This window comes from Pagrus pagrus (assembly GCF_965226575.1).
Source record: "Pagrus pagrus genome assembly, chromosome: 15".
Taxonomy (NCBI): Eukaryota; Metazoa; Chordata; class Actinopteri; order Spariformes; family Sparidae; genus Pagrus; species Pagrus pagrus.
The window spans coordinates 16413511-16435363 of NC_140199.1; the positions used below are offsets into that span (position 1 = coordinate 16413511).

Below are 21853 nucleotides of genomic sequence, written 5' to 3' on the forward strand. Positions count from 1 at the left end.
AGTCCCTTTACCTCTAATCATCTACAACACAAAAATCGCCATATGTAGTAATACATTTGTAATAACAGACCAATGACATAATATCACACTGATAGGGGTCATTGTGCATGTGAGTACTACTTTTGATAGCGTACTTTAAGTATATACTTAATATAGTATATATTTTTTTGTACCATGTTTCACCTTGCTTTATCATACCTTTACTTCCATGACCTACGTAAACGGGCTACCTATGATATATTCTATTATGTTAACTATCTAACTTGTATAAAATGCCTAGTGACTTTTACTTTGCAATTTCAGCTATATTTTCATATTCAGAAGTAGAGGTGTTCAGGAAGTGTAGTACCTCCCTTTGAGTATTTCTCAAATTTGTATTAGGTATCAGAACCAATTTAAAATACAAAGTACATGACTTTCTTCATGTTTCCATTAGTTTCACTAGTTATTTACCACCTGTGTCTCTATTCATTTTCATTGGTTAGCGCTGCCATACGTCTGCTCCCATTGGTCAGACCAGCTGTCACTCAGCGGGCTGTCGGGGTCATCTCAGGACAGCTGATACAGTTGTGTCAGGTCGTTCTCAGTAACAGAGCTTGTCACCAAGAATGGCGGGACGTCTTCTTCTTCGAGCTTGTGCAACAACACTGCAGCTGAGGAGCAATGTGGCGGCCAGACCGTTACACCGTGCTCTGGCCACGGTGAGAGGCAAGTGTTTATAACCGACTGACTGAAGGCTTCAGCCCGTCAGACAGGCCCGCACACTACCGCAGACATACATGTGGGAGGTCAGCTGAGGCAGCTGGACTGTAAGTCAGGCTTATTATGGCGATGTTTTTTAGTTACTGCGCAGTTGTGTGGCTCAACCGCTGACTTATATCAGACACGACGTCTATAATGGCTACCAATTATGTTTTACCACACAGAGGATAAATAACATTGAATTTTGACAAGTAATATTTATTCGCAGTAATAAAATATATTTGGTCACTTTTGGTGCTATGAGTGAGATTGCTGTGTTCAAACATGTTCCGCTTAAATGTGACTACAGCATTTGAATCAAATAATGAAGGTCATTTGGACTTTAACTCGAGGAAAGGCCTTTGATAGACCCACCTCCTCTGGCAGGCGCCTGCTGGTTTGGTGCCAGTTTCCTGATAGGGGGCAGAAACAGGTTGGTGTGGGTGGCGTCCAGTGTCGACGTGCACTTTAACTGGTATTCAAGACTGTGATGTGCATACAGCACGACCTGGCTATAAGACTGCAGTGGTTTCTAATGTAAGAGAAATCATTTGCTCAATCTCAAACTGAAACTAGGATGATTAAAGGTGCGCTATGTAGTTTTGGTGAGGAAATCTTAATCAGAAGAAAAAGCTGTTCATCAACTGTTTTTTTAATGTCTCAACAAACCAAATATACAAACTCTTTGTTTTCATAACTGAATAAACAAACTGACTTTAAAGGACAACACACTTTAATACTGTGATTCATGCTTTGTTTATATGTGGTGGGCCCTGCCACCTTTCTAGCTTCAAACAGTGTTTTGGGGACCTTATTTTCCACTGAGAACATCTTGTTTATTCAGTTATGGAAAAGATAAATATTTCTCAGTTTGTATTATTACCTCATTAGAATGGTAAATATTAAAACTATGAGTTTGAATTTCTTCTCCAAAACTACATAGTGCCCCATTAAAGATTAGTTCTCACCTTTTGTCCATGACACTAAAATCCAGAAACCGAGCTGGAAATCTTGATTTGGTTATGAAGTCAGACATGAATAACGACTGCCACGTAAGACGATTTCAAAATCAGCCTATCATCACCTTAAAAACTAGATTTGAGAAAAAAAAACTTGTTCATGCATTTATTTCCAGCAGGCCAGACTAATGTAAAGGTGTGTTCACAGGTGTTAGTAAAGCTACAGCTTGTCCAGAATGCTGCTGTCCTCATTAACACCAAGAAAGTGGAATACATTACACCAGTCTTTAAATCACAGCTCAAAAGGATAGATTTTAGTTTTGCATTTGTTTTTAATGTCATCTGAAGGCAATTTTAGCACTTTTGAATGGTGCTAGTAAACTTGCCTCTGCCATACACATTTTCAGGAATACCAACAGATGAGGAACAGGCCACTGGACTGGAGCGTCGCGCCCTGCAGGGCTTCAAACATGGAAAGGTGGGCTGCTTTACGCATAAGTATACAGTGCTTCAACCTTACAAGTACTCATTTTCTTTAAATTCTCATTACAGGATCCCTACAGTATACTGAAGCCCAAGGAGTACGCAGGTACCCAAGAGGACCCTCACATTGTGCCATGCATTGGAACCAAGAGGCTGGTGGGCTGTCTTTGTAAGTAATGTACAATAAAGGTGACGTCCGGTCATCTGTATGAATGTGTACATTGAAAACCAGGTGAACCATTTTATCATTTTTTGCAGGTGAGGAAGACAACACAGCAATTGTGTGGTTCTGGCTTCATCAGGGAGATGCCCAGCGCTGTCCTTCCTGTGGTTCCCACTATCAGCTGGTCCACCATGAGCTGCCCCATTGAAACTAAATTTAACACAAACTCTGTACAATGGGACAACACAGGCATTCATATTTGCCTCCTTCATGGCCATGTACTCCAATGTGTGCATATCATTTAACATGTACAGTTTATCATTAAAATGTAATCCTGAACTGAAGTGTCTTGACAGAAATCTGTTGTCAGGTTTTTTTAAAATTTGGGAATAGATTAACATCAGGGGCAGATATGGAATACAATATTTATAACCATGTTTTCATTAGTGTACAATCACCTGAAACTGAGAACCACTGTTTTTTACCTTACAATGAGCCTTTTATATCTACAGGGGGAGCGGGTCCTCTTCTACGGACTCTACCATGTTTGTCGCCCAGAAGACACTGGCTCAAGAGAGGAACTTTTTTATTTTTAGCAGCCAACATACGACAGGGTGAGACAAGGGCTCTGCGGTTGATTGTAAAACGGTGCTTAATCCTAAACACTGGACCTTTAAGTTGCACATCATTGCTATAAGTTTCATGTTAAAATGACTTTAAGCTGTGAATCCCGCAGGCAAGATGTTAAAAGATGATCTAGTATAAAAACCAAACAACCAGAAGACAGTAGTTAACAATGCCTTTAACAAACAATACTCACATGTATTTCAGTGGCTGTACTATGTTTTATTTGTGGATTGTTTAAGGCTTACAGCCAAGAAAATCCACTCAGAACCTAAAGCATCGCTTCACACTGCTCTCAATCAAACGGTTACAACAGAACTTAGATCAAACATAAAGAGAGTTAGTTTACAATGTCTGGGTTCAAACATTTTATGTACAGGGGTGAACACAACATCATCAACTCCTGTAAAATACAGTAGGAATCACTGCAGTAGCCATGCAGAAACTACTACCCCAGTGGAGCTTAAAATGTTACATTTCTGTCGGGACCCTGTCAGAGAGGTGTGTTTTTAATGTGGTCATTTTGAGGCCACAGTGTGGATTATAATATAATTTGAGGTTTTTCTGATAACATTTTCCACCAGTATAAACATAAGAGAAACATCTCACTATTACATGACACCTTAAGCTTCAGAGAGGTAATGTTACTACTTTTAACTTATATTTTACAGGTGTTTATGTTGCTGTATGCATGCCCTGTGTTGGTAAATACCAGTAGTTTGCTTCATCATACTTGTCTTATCCAAACATGAATAAAAGCATATCTACAAGAGCAATATCAAATGTAAATGGACTTGTAATAGGGCATACTATTATATACTACAGGGCAAATACTGTGATGGAAAAGCTGGAAAATCAATGTTAACGTGAAAGTCTAGACATCCAACTCATTTCTAGCATCATGTGGCCGCCTCTTCTTTCCCAGAGTTCAAGTCTTAATGCAGGATTCAAGTCTGCAAAACGAAACATTTGGGAACGTGGTTGTCACCGACAGTCCGGCCATTGAGTTCGAGGCATTTATGTGTTTTCAGGCAAGATTAAAGCCTTGATTGTGGTCAATCGCCTGGAGAAGCTTCTCACGGAGTGTTTCTCGACTCGTGTACTTGGGCAGGTCCAGCAGGTTGAAGCAGGTGTGGGCAACAGGTAAGTAATGCTCCCCTCCGCCAGTGGGCTGGATCACCAGCTTCAGGCTTTTCATGCCCAAGATGGGTATGCGGTCACTTCCTGTGAGAAACACTGTAGACACAAGGGACATTGTTTTACTTTTCCAGCATTAAACACAAGTTAATTCACCTTTCCAGAACAACATCTCTGATATTCTTTCAACACGTCATGCATGGTGGGCAGCACTTACACAGGAACTGTTTTTTCTTCTCCAAAGGAAGATCGTGGAACACCTCCCAGAAGAGCCTGATAGTGGGATGGTCCGTCCAGTACTCCCCTTTGTATTCAGTACTCTGAAGAGAGGAGACAAAATTTGTGCTATTCATAACTACTCAACAAATTTTGTGACACTCAATATTTGCTTCTTTTAATGTGCATGTAAAAATAAATTCACATTTCTAATTTAAGAAAATAATTACAACGTTTTTTGTTTTTACACAGGCAGGAGTGGACACATTTTATCTAGTTATAGTTAAGGTTATATTACAAAATCTAAACATGAAGACCTTTTGGAGTTCCGTCCAGTCATAGTTGGTGTTCCCGATGACCATGGCTTGCAGTTCATTTGGCTGGAACAACTCAAGAACTTTTCCACCGCACACCTTGTGAAAGCCTGCATAGAAGCACTCAAATAGCGGCGCCACTGACGTGTTGAAAACGTAGTCTACGTATGCGGTGACAAATTCCTGCCTAAAAGAAGAAAAAGAGAAAGAACTGAAAAGTAAATTTTTTTTTTATTAACATTTTAAATGTAAAATAAAGTAGGGGACTTGATGCAGCAATATGACCAGATTTCCACAACTGAAAGAGTTTTTCATGAGAGAGTTTTACCTGTTTGATTTATTGACATTAATGTCTTCGCCGTTAGGTACTAGTTCCAAGACCTCTGTGGCACCGTAGTTTTCCTCTGTGATCTGAAAATATAGTGTTCAGATTTTGTAAAGGTGCTCTGATCAGGTCATTGATCGTTGATCACCAATTGCTGAAAGCAAAAGCGGTCGATCACCAATCAAAAGGATGTTTCTTTACTTTAGTGTCATCTTGAGTTAGGGTTAGGGTTATTAGTAGCATAATCAAAACACTAATTAAATTTATTTTGATCAATTCAAAGAAATAGGTTGAAAACAAAATGAAAAGTCATCTATGAACTGTGAAACAACAGAATTAATATGAAATAAATGGGATACAGAATTTAGTAACCCAGAATTTGGGGAAAATTCTGGGTCTCGGTCCCAGATGTCTTATTGAGGTCTTTGTACCATGGAGCCACTACTCCACCACCTGGTCACTTTCATCATTGACTGCAATTTCATAAAATGAAACACTACACTAATGTAAAACTTCTGTAACACCAAACTCACAGTACTTTTACTTTCAAACTGTACTCAGCTGAAGTACTTAAGTACATTTATATACTGTTGTCACATTTAACTGAAGTTCACTGTTTAACATGTCATGTTCCTCTGAACGGAAACTCTCAGACCTGAGGGAGTTACTCTCAAGCTCTGCAGTACACCGCGGAATTTTAGCAACGCATAGAGGCTCACGTGTTTATCTGATTTGCTCTTCTGATTTAGCTTTACAGAGACCACTGATGCAACTATTTAGAGTGAATATCGGCTGATAACGGTTGGTGCATGATCAAGAGGAGCACCCTGAAGATTTTGCGAATATGATATACAGATGTATCACGACTATTTATTTCACACTTGATGCACCACAGAGAGTGTCATTTGACAATCATCTTACTGTGAAGTTCAAGCAGAAGGTTTCCTCAAGGTCATCTTCTGTGTAGTCCAGTAACAGCTGCAGACTCCTAGTTTAAAAGGAGACAGAAACAGACATATTTTATGCTATTATTTTCGCATCAAGACGTTTGTTAAACACTTATGTTATCTTTCAATTAGCACTTTGTTTGGTATTACAACTGCAGCATTTAAAGAATACATTTTGGATGCAGTTAAGAAAATACCAAGGCAAACTGACATTCATAAACATGATAAATGGGAACCTCAGATGACTGTTCCTTGATCTGACCTTCCCACATCTGGCATTAGCTCTTTCAGGTCATCTAGTGTCGGCTTCCTCTTCAGAAGCTTCTTGTAAAGGGCCACAGGGAAGTGGAGCTCCACTATAGTGAGATTGTAGATGGCCAGGCCACAGATGACCCCGATGAGGTTGAACAAGTCAATGTCCTCAAAGGTCTGCAAGTGACAGTCAAGGATTGTCATCAAACATTGTATAGAAGGCAGGCTCAATGTGTCACATATTTACATTTATTTGGAAGCAAACAATAACAGGTGCACATAAAGAATGTGTGCCTGTACTGCATCTGTCCCTTCAATTACTGGCCATAATGTTTCTCCAGGTTCTAAACAGGATATATACATTTATTTCATTAATTCATTATATATTTATTCCATCAGCGTGAGCTAACAAATGGGAACTACACAGCAAGTACCTTGTTTGAGAACCAGATGAGCCTAGACTCCTCGTAGTAACGGAACATCCCATATTTGGGATCCAGCAGCTCTTTCATGATCAGGAGGAAGAACTCCTTTCTCACGCCTCCTGCATCGACGGCCTCTTCTCCCACGAAAATCACCTGCCACCAATGTGTCACACATTAGAATGACAGCAGTGCCTTTTATGTCTAAATTTAAATGGAAACACAGATTTGTATGTAAACTGTGTGAAGAATACTTGAAGCAACATATTTGATTATTCCATTGCTCTATGACAGATAATTCACTATTTAATTGATGACATAAGCCCTTTAATTACTTTTATGAAATCAATTTTAAAATAAACCTACATTTATAGATGTTAAATCACTTTAGGCATAAGAAACAAGCTATTAACACAACATGGAAATATTATCTAATATTAAATATTATCACATATAACATTGACAGGGCAAAAATCTGTAAGAGTTCAATAATGACTCTCTTTTTAGCTCCGTTTTGGTTTCAACCAACTCCTGAAGGAAATATCTGTCTCTTCAGCAGCTAAATGCCCCGCTGTGTGTGTTCACCAGCAAGCTGTTAATTTTCTCTATGTGCTGGAGGGTGCTGGGAAGTGGGTTTTTTGAGTCTTTTTGCTGGAAACAGCTGCCTGCTGCAATGAGACTGCATAACTGAGGGTAACTACGAGTTACAGGGGAATTTTCTGTGGGTTCGTCACTATGATCAACATCTTTGACATGGACATAACTCCTGTGATTCATTGTCAATATAAAAATACTAATTATAAACAGCTTTTACCTTGAGCGGTTTCTTGTAGTCAACATTCTTAGACTTCCTGAGGACTTCCATGGTGTCTCCGACAATATTTTCCCTCCTTACGATGAGGATGAGGCACGGGTTGACCGATTCCACTGCTGGCATGAACATGGAGCTGAAGTTCTGCATCTGTGCCTGGTCCACTGCCATCTATAAATACAACAGGAGAAGGATGAACCAGGCCCACATGGAATCTGCGGCCTCAGAATTTGGGAGATTTTCTGCAGATTTTGAACAAGTAGAGCTGTTCAAAAAGTCTTAAATGAATATTGTCTCATTTGACTGTACTTTTTGATGGAGTGAAACCAATCAAATGGAGGAAAACGCAAAAATGATGATTAAGACCTTAATTCTGTCATTTACTGTATTTGATCTTCTGAGTTTCCCGTTAATTACCTAGACTGTGGCAGCCTGTCAAAACTAAAATGTCTCCAACGTTTTGTGCCATAACTCCACATAGCATCTTTCACTCCAGCCTCTTGCTGTACCTGACATGCTTTTTTTCACACTAAGACCCTGCAAATTTTGCTGTCTCCCCCTCTTATCAAAGGAGAAGTCAAAGTTTAAACTTAAACTTTTAAAAAAACACCGGAAAGACTTACAGGGACAGCTATCAGGTAAAACTGAGGTGTCAAATTACAGTAGAGTTAAGTTGATGTGCTAGCTTGCTGTCCACCTCTCTCCAGTCTGTCTGTCTTGTTAACCTAGCTGGGCATTGTGTTCGTTGGTCTGTGTTTTATCGAGCCCAAGCCCAGTACTCTGTGGCTTGTGACATTTTCCAGGAGCAATTTGTGCAGGGACCAGACCAGACGATATACAGGCACTATAGTACTCCTCGATGGCGTACATGATTTTAAAACAAGACTATGATAATCTAGTCTTTTAGTCATGGTTTAGTTACAACTCTGGATTAATGCACAATGGAAAGCAAAAGATTGATATCGACTTCAGCCTATAGACTTGTGGTAATAACGTATAGGCAAAGCTGTGCTGTATAGCGGCTTAGGAGGACTCGACTAAGCTCAGTGTTAAATTTGGTCATTTTCTACATTTCATATTTACTTCATTCATGTTCACATTATTTATGATACAGCCAAATTGATGCATTATGCAGATTATGCAAAATCTTCTTCTGGGTGAGCACGTCCAAGGACCCGCTAGAAGGTCAGAGGTCCACCCACTAGTCTCACAAAACCCTGCAGGAAACACTGACCTGCATCTGTATGACAGCATCAGTCTGAAGGAGTGTTGTTTTCGCTTGTGCATCAAATACAAATGGATACCTGCACAGAGTCACGACACCATCATGACCCTGAGGATACAGAGGCATAAACAAATGGTTCATACTGATGCCTAAACATAGACAAATGTTACAACGTGAAACTGACATCAAGAGTAGACTCACCATTGGGTACATCTGCCTCTGAATCCATGTGACGTAGTCATTTCTGATGTCTATCAAGTCATCCAACTCATGGATGTAGAATTTATCATACTGAATGATGTGTCCTGCTCTCTCACTCACCTGATACGACAGGAAAATGGATGTTATCAACAGTTCTTCATGGTACTGTATGATGTACAGTAGGGCTTTGACATCGAACTTCGGTATTCGAATATAATTTGAATATTAAAAAAAAAAAGATATTCAAACGAATATCGGGCAGCTTCTAAATATTCGAACCTATAATAAGCATTATTTTTGGTAAATGTGTTTGCCTGAAAACGTAGTTTTCAATCCAGATTCGAGGCTTTTTTCAGCCTGTTTTGTGAAACGCGAGCTCATGAGCATTGATCACCTGGGGCTTCTGTACGTTATCACGTCGTTAGCGCCTGACGCCTGTTTACACTCTTTCACAGAAAAACAATGGCGGAGCAAAAGGCTGCGAGTGCGGAAGGAGAACTATACACGCCGGAAAATTTAAGGAGTAATGTGTGGCGCTTCTTTGGTTTCCTGAAACAAGGAAAAATAATGAGAAAGGACAAAGTTATTTGTAAAATATGTAAGACTAAACTTATCGACCACTCCACGACCAGCAACTTGAGAGCCCACCTGTCAACACTTTTCTGTCTATTGATTGATACACTGCCCTCTGGTGGACAGAACATAGAACAACAGAAAAACGACTTTCTTTTGATACTAATATAGGTCTTACTGGAGGCATTTAATGATCAAAATATTATCAATAAATATTCGAATATATTCGAATATTAATATTAATAAACAAACGAAGTTCGAATATGATTTTTTGGGCAAATGTCAAAGCCCTAATGTACAGTACACAAATCCACAGATTTGTTTAAATTTCTCACCGTGTGCAGGATCTCCAGGAATCGGAGGGACGTGTCCAAGAAACAAGTGAAAATTCTCTGCTCTTCTGAGGGAATGCCCACTTTGTGCATCTGAAGGAGATACACCACCACTTCCTTGTACAACTCAACCAGCCGCTGGAAGACTCTGGGCTCAAATGTAGCCCACCAGTTTCCTGACGCAAATACAACATCAAACATTTTGTGAAAAAAGTTGAAAGAAAATTGGCAGAGATATTGTTGCATCATGTGTGGCCTGAGGCATAACAAAACCTTATTCATCCTACCTAGCACCTTGAGAGGAGTCTCTTTCAAGCTGATGACTGATTTGGCAAATGGGATCGCGATGGTGACATAATTATTTCGGTCACTGAGAAGAGGGCATTCTGGAAGAGTGAGGTAGAGTCTCAGGGCTTCAATGTCTGGGGGAGAGTTGCTTAGTCTGGGAAGTAGATGTTTCTCCAGACTGGCAGCAATCTGAGGGAGACAGAAGAAAGACACTGTGATTAAACAATGATAAGCCAAAGTGCAAAGATGACACACTCAGGCGGGGCAGGGTGCTCATAGAGGCAGTGAGTGGAAAAAGAAAATTATCCGATTCAAATTGTCTTTATTTAGGGACTTCGTGGTGCATTCAGGCGCACCTCGTAAACTCAAAAATCTATATTGAATTCGTCATCAAGATTTGTTTTTTCCTTTGCTGAAATACATAAGCCTGCCTACTTTCTTGCTCTAGGCAGATTTTTAACCACACATCTGAAAAACATTTCATCAAATTCTTAGCGTAAACATTCATATTTTTTAATAACACACCAAGAGGGTTTCTTCAATGTTTCCCTCTCATAGACTTTACTTAGGCATGCCGTCCAGGTACATTAACAGCTGCCCAAGTATATTTGGCAACCCCCTACTTTTTTCTTCATTTGTTCAAGAGAAAGATGCCATCTGCGATCAATGAACTAGTTGAAAATCTACCATACCTCTGCCCCTCCTGTCTACTGACATCTGCACAGACGCTGCACGCACACACACACACACACACACACACACACACACACACACACACACACACACACACACACACACACACACGCACACGCACACACTTTGTGATGCCATCACTCCTATTAAATGTAGGCTTTTAGCACCCCCAAGGTGTCAGGGAAGGGGGCCCACTGAGGCTGCATACTTTATGTATGAGGCCCACATATATAATGTATATTGTGCCCACATATACATTATATCCAAATCTAAACTAAATACAACCGTTTCCAGGCACAAAATCTAAATTATATGAGCATCCAGCTCAACAACACTGTTGACAAGAATGTGAGGAATATTGGGTTACCTGCTGAGTGATCTCAGGGTGATCTTGTTGGACCACTCTGTGAAACAGGAGGCGAGCCATGTTCATATCCACCCCTGAACATTTGCTGCTGGTACTGTAGTGATCTGGATGACTGTGTAAAAGACATTGACAGTGATTTACAATAAATACACTGTTGCAATGTAGCATCCCAAAAAGTGAAAGAATGAATTGCAAAGAAATCAAATAAGCAGACTGGGGTCTGCTTATTTGATTTCTTGGGAGTAGGTTTGAAAACTCTAGGTTGATAAATAAAGTTCTAAGGATTTGTTAATTCTGACATATCAGTCGTAAATAGAGTGTGAATACGAGGGATAAAAGAGGTCTGTTGGAAAACAGAACGAAAATAACAATGGACTTAATCTTAAACGTAATTACCTCGTTGACAGAAATGATCCATTGAGGCAGCTTGCTGAGGAGAACACGAGGTCAATCTCACTAAAGGAATCATAAAAGGCAAGTGATAAGTGTGACTACTTTTGACAAGCACATCTTCACAAAGAACTTCAAATCATGACATCTTGTGACTACAATGAACCAAAACTAGCAATAACACCAATAACATGTGGTCAGCCAAGGTTCTTGTATAGAGAGGACTTTACTTGGAGATTTCTTGTGGGAGTCTTCCTGGTGAGTGACTCAACCATTTTTGTATGATGTTCTCATTTAAGGTGCAAATCTTTCTGTGGGAATTGTGTATCTTCACGTCGTGTATGTTCTGGAGCTTCTACAACAACAAAGAATTAAAAGTTATGAGTAAGGATCCAGTGAAAAGCATTAACTTGTGCAAACTAAAGTTAAGTAGAGGGCAAAGCAGAGAAATCAGTTTTAAATGTGCAAAATCTAAGTGGTGTTCACTTCAATTATGTAGCATTTTGAGAAATTTCAGGTCACACATGTTTAAAACAAAAAAGAAGAGCTAGTTGGATCGAAGCAAAATAAATCACAAAGAAGCGGGCACTCCGGACCCAAACATGAACAGTGTTTTACAAGAGAGAGAACAAGATCATGCAAAAAAACATTTTGCTTTCATGTAATGTAAAAAAAGTTAGAAAGCATTTATACACATGGCCACATTATTAAAAGCAAAATGTGTCAACTATGCAGGATCGGGTGAAGCAGTCTTCCCTCCCCTGTATGACACAGTTATGCCATCTTAAAATTTCTAAGTATGATTGTTACAAAAAAGTCCCATACAGCTGTTTGTCAAAAACAAGGAGCTAACAAATCATTTTATAACGAGTTAAGAGAAAAGGGGCTTGCAATTTACCAAAAATACCTAAGCACCTCTAAGAAACCTCAATGACTCATTAAGCGAGAATCACTTTGTTTATGAAAACTTACATTGGCAGTGAAATAGTGAGAAAAGCTCTGGTCTCCTCCAGCATAAATCCTTGTGACACAACAGCCCTGCTCCAAGTCTGCAATGAAATTTAATGACAGCAAGAAATAAATGTATGGATAAATAAAGTAATTGGAATGACCTAAGTGTACATAGAAGTATAACATGTCAGGGACAGTTCACCCCAAAATCAAAAATACATGCATTTCCTCTTACCTGTAGAGCTATTTATCCATCTAGATTGTTTTGGTGTGAGTTGCGTTCACTCCAAATTAAAAAGGACTCGTCTTGGCGGACTGGCACTCAGCTTGTAGTGCTCAAAACACCAAAAAAATGTGTAGAATTTTGTAGAAATTTGTAAAACTCAAGAGCAATGTGTCTTTCAACAAATCATGACCCAGTTACTCAAAATAACCCACAGACCTTGTAAGCAGTTACTGTGCAGAAGGGAGTGAGCATCCACTCATGGACAAGAGGCAATCTTGACACACACAAAGCTAATTAAGCTCGTTAACATTAAAGTTCAGCTGATGTCATTAATGTTTAAATCCTGTGCTTTAGTGCGCACAAGCCTCTTGTCCATTAGTAGATGCACACTTTCTCCTTTACAGTGTTACAGTTGGCAGTTATAGTTCAGTAGAAAGAAAATACAAGAAACTGCTCACAACAGGGTCTGTGGGTTATCTTAAGTGGGTCATGATTTCTGGAAACAAACATTGCTGTTGAGTTATTTTAAATGTTTTGAGCAAGACAAGCCAAATGCCATTTGTTCCATTATTTTCCAGAAAAGGCAAGACATCTCTACAGCCGTTATCTCCAAAACTCACGCAAAACAATTAAGTTGGATAAATAATTCCACAGGTAAGAGGAAAAATAGAAATAAAATTTCCACTGAGAATCAACATTCAACCATGTAGCTTTTTGCAACTTTCCACATTCAACCAAACCAGGAATTAAATAATAAAATGTTTGACTTCCATCCATCAGATAGAAAAAAAACCTTCTTCAATGAGATACTCAGTTTCTGCAATAAGATCTTGATAAGTTTTAAATTACAACAATTATTAACTTGTCTTACCTGTATCGGTTGGAGCAGTGAAGGCTACGAAGGGGCCTTTGACCGGGGCAGGGCTTTTTCTGTTGCAGGTGGAGCGAGTACCAAGCTGCCCGTTACCACCTAGCCCAAAAGAGTACATCTTTCCAGAGGAGGGCGTGAAAGCCAACGTGTGCTGCCTTATAATTGCAAAAATATTTACTTTTATGACATTTTAATAATATTCAACTATGCCTGTTTATCTTTTAGACTGCTCATTTGATGACAGTAAGTACATTGTTGGCAATACACAAAAAATGTGATATGTCGTCCATGTTTGAGATAAAACTTAAAAATAAACAAAGTAAATTTTACCTTCCACATGAAATCTGTGTAACTACATTTCCCATGAGCTCAAACACTTTCCTGGGGTTGATTTCATGGTTTGTAGAGTAATGTCCAAGTTGTCCATATCCTCCTGCTCCAAATGTAAACACTCCTCCTTCCTGTAAAATCAGCAACACCTGTTGTTCTGATGTTTTCATGGTCGGGAGCACTGGAAGGCCAACATTTTTGCAGACACTGAAGTATACAGGGCTGGACCCGACTGAGATGGCATGTAGGACCAGTTATCCACTTATTTATTAATAGGAAACAACCAGCCCTGTCACAGGGTATATTTTCACCTGCAGGTCGGAACAGGGATCTACTTCTACAAGCTAAAACCACTACTGAAACTCACTTTGCTCCGGGCACTTAGACAGCATATAAGCCTTTTCATCTACCAGCCACGAGATTTTAAAAACATTTAAACTAGCCAAAGTAAAAGACTTCTTTATTTTGTTGGAGTCTTACTTCTTGAATTATGTCCAGCCAGTCCATATGGGGTCATTTGTATGAGAAGATTGAGCTGGATGTAAAAAGCCAATACCAATACTGATTATGAGTAATCAAGGAGACTGATAACTGGAACCGATTTGCAGTAAAAATAAAAATCTTAGTGTCAAAGCTGAGAATAACCAGTGATGGAATGTAACCAAGTACTATTTACTCAAGTATTGTAATGAAGTAGAATTTTGAGGTTCTTTAGTACTTCCATTTTCAGCTCTCACTACATCACCCCACTACATTTATTTGATAACTTTAGTTACAAGTAACTTTGTAGATTCAGATTATTCAGTGCTAATAGGCTATGACTTGTGATGTGTAACCAATTAGATAGTGTTGTGGGCAGGACATTAAGTGAGACCACAGAGTGGTGAATACAGACTGAGAAAGAATGCTGCATCAGAGCCAAAATAGTGCATTTTTAAATCAATTTATGTTTTTTGGCAATCAAATGCCAAAAACACCAATACCGATGATCGGAAAAATGCTGAATCTCGGCCCTGATAATTGGCCAGGCCGATAATCGGTCTTACCCTAACTAAAACTGTCTATTAATTAATACGATTTTGAAGGTCTCCTTCTTGCTTCAACACTGACACACTCCACTGGGCATTATAATGCCATAGAAAGTTTAAGAATGCAACTGATGAGACACTCATCTTCATTCATTTGCCACAATCTTCACTCTCAAATTAGTGGTTTCGATATTTTAGTCAAACTGTAATTGTTTAAAACCTGTCAGAGTGGCCTGCCAGGTTGAATTTGTAAAGCCCTGAAGACTTAATTGCACAAGTTAACTTGAGTCTTTGTGACCCCGGATCTCAGCAATTAGGCTGGCCAATAAAATACAAAAAATATGAATGGTAATTAACAATGAATTCACCACCACTAATCACACCACTTTAGGCGACCACACATTAAATTCACGGTCTTACAAATAACACCGTAGATTTATCAAATGACCAAAAAGTATAACTTAACTTGGTTAGCGCTGCTGTGTGATCTTCTCCACAGGAGATGTATATCACTCTCTGCGATCTAAGGGACTTCAGCAGGGCTGGGAAACACCGATCTGCAAAAGACCTTCTCTCAATTAGTCAGAGTTAGGGGATTGAATGCTCACAACTGCTTCAGAGTTTTGACCACCCACCATTGGTGTCATTGAGACCCAGCTGACCAAACTTGTTGCGCCCCCAGCCAAACACCGCTCCTGAGAGTGTGAGGGCGAAGCTGTGAGCGCCACCTGCAGATATCTGGGCAAACGGAATGCCCTGCAGAGACTGAATGATTTGGGGTGTGGAAATACTTTGTCCGTTTAATCCCAGCCCAAGTTGTCCATATCGATTCTGGCCCCAGGAGAAGACTTGGCCTCCTATGAAAAGAAATAGGCATAACATGTACTGTCTTCACGTGAGGGAAACATAATAAGCTGAATTATTAAATGTGCACTCTGTGAGTTCAAACTATCCTCACCTCTTGAAAGTGCATGGGAGTGCCAATACCCGCAGGCTACCTGAGCAATTTGTACATCTGACAAACTCTTGATGTTTCTGGCATTTTCACAGTGAGAGGGAAATTACAATTATTTTTGTTCAATTTAGTTTCAATTAACAATTTAATTGAGAATGTTTCTTTGATATTTAGACAACAAACATGCAGATAGAGTTTAGTTTATTATGCAGAACAAACAAGAGAGGTGTCACACAAATCAGTATCAAAACACTGCTGAATTTACCTAGGCACACGAACACATTCTTCAAAGTTATTTAGGCCCAACTGCCCATCTGAGCCCAGACCCCATGAGAAAATCTGCCCTTTGTCATTCAGGGCAAGCGTGTGGGACTGTCCACACGACACTGCCACTATGATCTGTGCATCCAGAGCCACAACCTGTTCTGATAGAAGACAAAGAGATGTTTATGTGAAGATGACAGATTTTTACCATGTGTTATCATACAACATAATAGACACACACACACACACACACACACACACACACACAAGAATATCACGAACCTGGTTTCTTTCTGGACTTCTCGTGTCCCAGCTGCCCCAGGTCATTGCAGCCACAGGTGTATACTGTCCCATCCTCCAGCAGGAAGGCTGTGTGTCTGTGGCCACACCCCACATCGCACACTTGCTTACCGTGAAAGAATTCACATTTCCGTGGCTCAACCACAATCTCTTCATCAATCCCACCCAAGCCTAGTTGTCCGTAGGAAGCATTTCCCCAGCACAGCATCGTAACTCTCCCCCTTTGGCTATACACGCCAGCAGGATCCCCGTCTCTGTGAAAACGAAAGAGACACCTCGGTTAATCTAACCTTACGGAGCCCATAGTTTTGTTTGCTAGATACACTTCAGCTGGCAACACCTAGCAAGGTAGCCAAATAACGTCATGGCTAAATAACATTACTAACGCTGCATAAGACAGACGCGTACGTGTGCTTAGCTTAATTACTGTATTTATGATTTAATAATATATGTATAACCTAATAAAAAATACAATGAACTCGTGGCTGGCAAGGTAGCATGTAAACAGATTAGCCAAGTGAGCTACAGTTAGATTAACGGTCGTAGATGAAATATTTAGCTAGCTAAAATCAGCGAATAACTTCCGTTTAGGGCGTATGGAATTTCAAATTAAAGCAAACGTCTAAACATGTTTATATTAATGTATTCTTAATATGTATATTCAACCACATTTGATAAACAAGCAAGAGTTCAACGTAATGTCTGGTGTCATAAAAGTAACAACTGCGACGTTTCTTCTAAGATTTATATGAATTGTTGTAAACGGAAGTACATTCTTGATCTGACCGGAGGACGGCAGATAAAGACAGCTAGCGTCCCTCTTGACGTTACTCTACCATGATTAAAAGCGAGCCAGAGCAGTCATGACTGACGCAACTTGACCAAGTTAATTTGCCATTCTTTAGTAGTTAATGATATTAGCAATGAATGTTAAAGAAATAACGTGAGCTAAGGGAACAATTTGTAGAAAAGCGTTCGACACGTGGCGACATTAATATAGCATGGCTTTCCTCAAACACTGCTGTTATGTTAGCAAGCTAACGTAGTCACAACATAATACAGTCAGCTACCAGTCCGTGTAGTAAGGTGACTGCATAGCTAACGTTAAGTGTGGCAACTTAAAAATCTGTACTCTTTATGTCACATTTTTCGAAAGCAATTAAGTTACAAACATGTCTAAGTCTGCTATGACGTTAAAGCCAAATAGCAAAGCTTACCAAACCCGCCAGGTCTGACAGTGTTGCTGGCTTCCAGTGTTTTTGCTTGCTAGCTCTCCTGAGTGTTAAAAATGAACATGCCAGCACATTTCAGTATTTAATATCGAAAGCCAGCTGCCAGCTAGTTGTAAAAAATCCTACCCAGTCGCAATACCTCTGTCAACAACTGCTGGAAAGCCGCTAAGCTGGCAGTAATACACTCTGAATGTCCGGTTTTTCCTTTAGAAATAAAACATTTTGTAATTGACTCAGACAGACAGTGCAACTGTGCATTTCTATTTTACCTATACACTGAGAGTAATGTCTGAAAAATGTGAACGCCTTATTTATAATGTGCTGTGTAACTGTAGTGAAGCTTAAGCGCGAAAGTGGTGGCTTTTAATATTTGAACGTATGCTCATCTAACCGGAAGTAATATCGCTTTTCCGTAAACTTCACTGGTGAAGAAATGTCGCGATGCATCAGCAATGTTCTAGATGGAGCACACGCGCATGCGCCTTCCTGCAACTGTTTATGTAGTATATACATACTATAAACACGCACACACACACACACAAGCATTTTATGTATCCACATTATGTACACACAGCAGTGTATAATCTGTCAAGTTCAAACATCTATAAACAACACTAAGAATGGGCTATACAATCTTCTGCATATTACAATGTGGCAGGGGCACAATGTAGTGTAGAAGAAATTCAAACTCAGAATTTAAATCTTTACAATATTTATGAGGTAATAATACAAACTTAGAAATATGTGTTTTTCCATAACTGAATAAACAAGCTGTTCTCAGAGGAAAATAAGGTCCCCAGAACACTGTTTGAAGCTAGAAAGGTGGCAGGGTCCGCCAAATATACTTAATCAAACAGTATGAAATTGTGTTGTCCTTTAACAAAGATAGTTTGTTTATTTAGTTTGTTCAGGCATAAACAGTCAGTCAATGAAGATCTTTCTGTTCTAAAATTCCATACCAGAAACTACATAGTGCACCTTTAATATTATCTAAATTATAATAATTGTTTTCAGTCTGTGAAAATGTTGTTTACCTTGTGAAATTATGGGTATACAAGAAGGAAGTTGCTTTTTAATACTCGTCTACCTGACGTGGTAAATAAAGTAAGGTGGTCTATGAAACATTTGGCTCCCTCTGGTGGAAGATATACACAATTAAAAATCACTCACTCACCAATGCATTTATTTTTATGAAAAAAGATCAAGGGCATGGTATAGTAGTGTTTACTCACATATCAGATTAACTGTTCCAACTTTGCTACCAAGGAATGTTGTGGTGGTACTGGCTGTAAATTGCTTACAAGCCAGCCCAACCTACATAAAAATATAAACAAAAAACATTAAAGTCTAGGGGGAAATTCCCAATGTGCTACTCGGACAATAAATCAACAAACAAATGCCTCCTACAAGCCCCAGGGAAATAAAATGGTAAACTGAAAGTGTATAGGGGCTTGGGGTTTTAAGGAGTTCCTAAATAAACAAAGTTTCCTCACTATAAAGATGTGGGTAGTCAAGAAAACCCAATAGGGCCTAAACAGACCAGAGTTTCTGGCTGCCAATCTAAGGGGGAATGAGGTTCTCAGTGATTCAGGGAGAGCTTCAGTATGGGTCAGGGACAGATGCAGCATGAGGGCAGGAGCCACCAGTCGGCCATTTCCCACCTCTCTTAAGCCTTTACAAAAAGGGTGTCATCACACCATGATTGGCTGCGAGGGAAATGCCCCAAGCTGCTTCCACTCCTCAATCAGGAGTCAGTCTCCCCACCTGTGCACAGGTGATCTGAATCCCCTGCAATTAGTCATGAGGGACAATCAGCCCAAACAAAGAAAAATAGCAAGTCACAAACAATTGGACTGCTACAATGTAAAGAATAATATGTCTGTACCACAGGACAACAATAAAAACATATTTTCTCTTCTCTGGTGGGGATGATTAACAAGACTAATAGTGTAGCGGTCCCTGCCACAATATTACTACATGCTTGGTGGAAGAAGGTAGTCATATCATGGTGAAAGTAGCAATACAACAATGAAAAAAAGCTCATTTACAAGTAAAAGTCATTAAAATCTTACTGAAGTACGCAATCAAAATTTTACTTGATGTATTCACAGTAAAAGCAATAAAAATGCTGAAATGTGGCCCTAGGGAACCTAACACTGTCACTGAATATATAATTTGATTGTTTAACAAGGTATTAAAGTATAATATATTACCAATGCATAAACGTGAAAGCAGTATTTGAATACTCTTGTAGTTAAATTTCAATCCTTTGTATACTGTTGGGTAGATTTATTGTCTGTTTAAAAGACTCATTGCATTTTGTGTGAAAAAACCCCACAAAAGTACCCCAAAACTTTACTTAAGTACTGTACATGAGAAAATGTACTTAGTTACATTCAAGCCCCGGTGTTTCATAACACTTGCCAATTAAATTTGTGGACATACGCCAGCATACGAAGGGCTTTACTGCTGCCATTTTGATGAATAAATAAGTAAAATAAGACATATCACAACACAGATTTGGTTAAAGAACACATCAGTAAGTTATGGCTTTAAAATAGGAACGTTAAAGCAGAACCAGATGTTTGCCAACTCCATCAGTACACATTCAAAGTATGTTAGGTGTAAATGTAATTCAAATGGTCAGGTTGTGACACTCTTCAAAAGTGTTTCCTAACACTGCATTACAGTATGAAGTCATACATCACTGTTGTAACTCTTCTTTTATTGCTATTGCAGATGACAGGGACTTGCGTTCTTAACTGGAAACTGTGTTAACACAAAAAGGCAATGACAACTCTCTTTCCTTAACAATAGCCCATTTAACGCACACGCTCACGTAACAACACATGATGCCTGACGATTAACATCTTTCAGGTGTAGTTTCTCCTGAAATGCAGTGAATCCTGTACAGCTGGTTCTTCATGGGTGTTAATCCCTCGTGACTCTCGCTGTGGTCTGATGTCTCAGAGCTGGTGAATCTTATTTTACTGACAGTCGTTTACAAATCAGGGCGCATTCAGGACGTAACCAAGAGAAATACACATGTGGCACCTTCTGGGAGTAAGTAAAAACCTCTTTATAAGTTATTTAAGTCTCTTACAGCTGTGAGTTGCATCAGTGTGAATTAATCAGAGTTTTTGTCAGGGGACTAATATTAACTGGCATTTTCTTTTAACTTGCTCAGATTGTTGTTGGCCTCCTCTTCGTCATAATGTGCTTTTCAAAAGGACTCAAAGAGGTGAGTAAAACTCTTTTCTTTTGCATGCTGAAATGTTTTTGGTTCTAAAATGTCATTTGGATGAAGAATAAGACATGAATCAACCTTTAAAAGACAGAAACCAACTGAAGCTGCCCTGCAACTGCTAGAGGAAGTGACCAGTGTTACCATGGAGGAAATAAAGTGTGATTCTCTGTAACGATTGTTATCTTTGACAGGAAAATAAACATCAAAAATCACAACCTGAATCATCTGCCAACAACAAGAAGGTGAGTAATCATCCAAAGTTAAATGCTGTAGTTGATGATTATGCAATTATGATATGATAATTGAGATAACATTTAACATTCACCTTTCAGCAGAAGGATCTGAGTGAAGAAGATGTGCACTTATTGGCCAGGATCCTTTCAGTTGGATTGGTGGATGCAGATCCAAACTATCTCCACCATCTTAAAGGCTACAGAGACCTGCATGGTGGATGAGCTCCTCTTTAAAGAAATCATCCCACACATCGGAATTAATGGACAAAACATAGCTGTCCTGGATATATCGATGGATTTGTGATGAAATCAAATCAAGACTGTTCAGCATTGTGTTTTGGATGACAACAAGTCAAGTTGTTCTCCCAACCCCTCCAGATGTACCATGATTAATGGGAAAATGTGCACTTTTTATTCAGGTCAAAGATGACACTGCTAATGAATTAGGGGCAATGGTGCTTTATGTGGATCATTTGAATGGTGCATCCTGACTGCTTCATTTATTGCCAAATTGTATCAGTTGATAACTGTGAACAAGTGAAAAAAAGAATCTCTGATATACGCCTATTACATTCAACATCGACCTGTTTTTAATATGGGTAATACATAAGATGAAAATATAGAAACTAGAGGATTACTTGCTATTGTTGTCATGCTTGCTTTATTAGGCTCGCTTCGATGTTTAAACTACTTTATTTAAGTGTTGTGCAATGTAAAAGGGGCTCTGTGGAACATTTGTGTTGTGCAGGGTGC

The 21853-nt window shown here is 39.3% G+C and overlaps 2 protein-coding genes across 2 annotated transcripts; one reads left to right on the plus strand and one right to left on the minus strand.

The window, feature by feature from the left end:
- Nucleotides 1-538: 538 nt before the first annotated feature.
- On the plus strand, nt 539-2690 carry cox5b2 (cytochrome c oxidase subunit 5B2). Its single transcript, XM_084376181.1, has 4 exons — nt 539-708; nt 2108-2178; nt 2253-2352; nt 2442-2690. Exons 1-4 carry the CDS (start codon nt 609-611, stop codon nt 2552-2554), a joined length of 384 nt encoding a protein of 127 aa, XP_084232307.1. The 5' UTR covers nt 539-608; the 3' UTR covers nt 2555-2690.
- A 481-nt stretch (nt 2691-3171) lies between these two features.
- On the minus strand, nt 3172-17751 carry herc4 (HECT and RLD domain containing E3 ubiquitin protein ligase 4). The gene is made up of 24 exons (XM_084376180.1): nt 17606-17751; nt 16371-16642; nt 16090-16249; nt 15828-15904; nt 15505-15726; nt 15335-15426; nt 13842-13972; nt 13512-13666; nt 12436-12512; nt 11694-11818; nt 11470-11529; nt 11074-11185; nt 10013-10202; nt 9729-9901; nt 8821-8940; nt 8629-8727; nt 7398-7565; nt 6596-6739; nt 6172-6338; nt 5884-5950; nt 4966-5048; nt 4641-4824; nt 4325-4427; nt 3172-4206 (listed from the first exon to the last, which is right to left on the minus strand). The coding sequence occupies exons 2-24, from the start codon at nt 16594-16596 to the stop codon at nt 3998-4000; spliced, it is 3144 nt and encodes a 1047-aa protein (XP_084232306.1). The 5' UTR covers nt 16597-16642; nt 17606-17751; the 3' UTR covers nt 3172-3997.
- Between the last annotated feature and the right edge of the window lie 4102 nt (nt 17752-21853).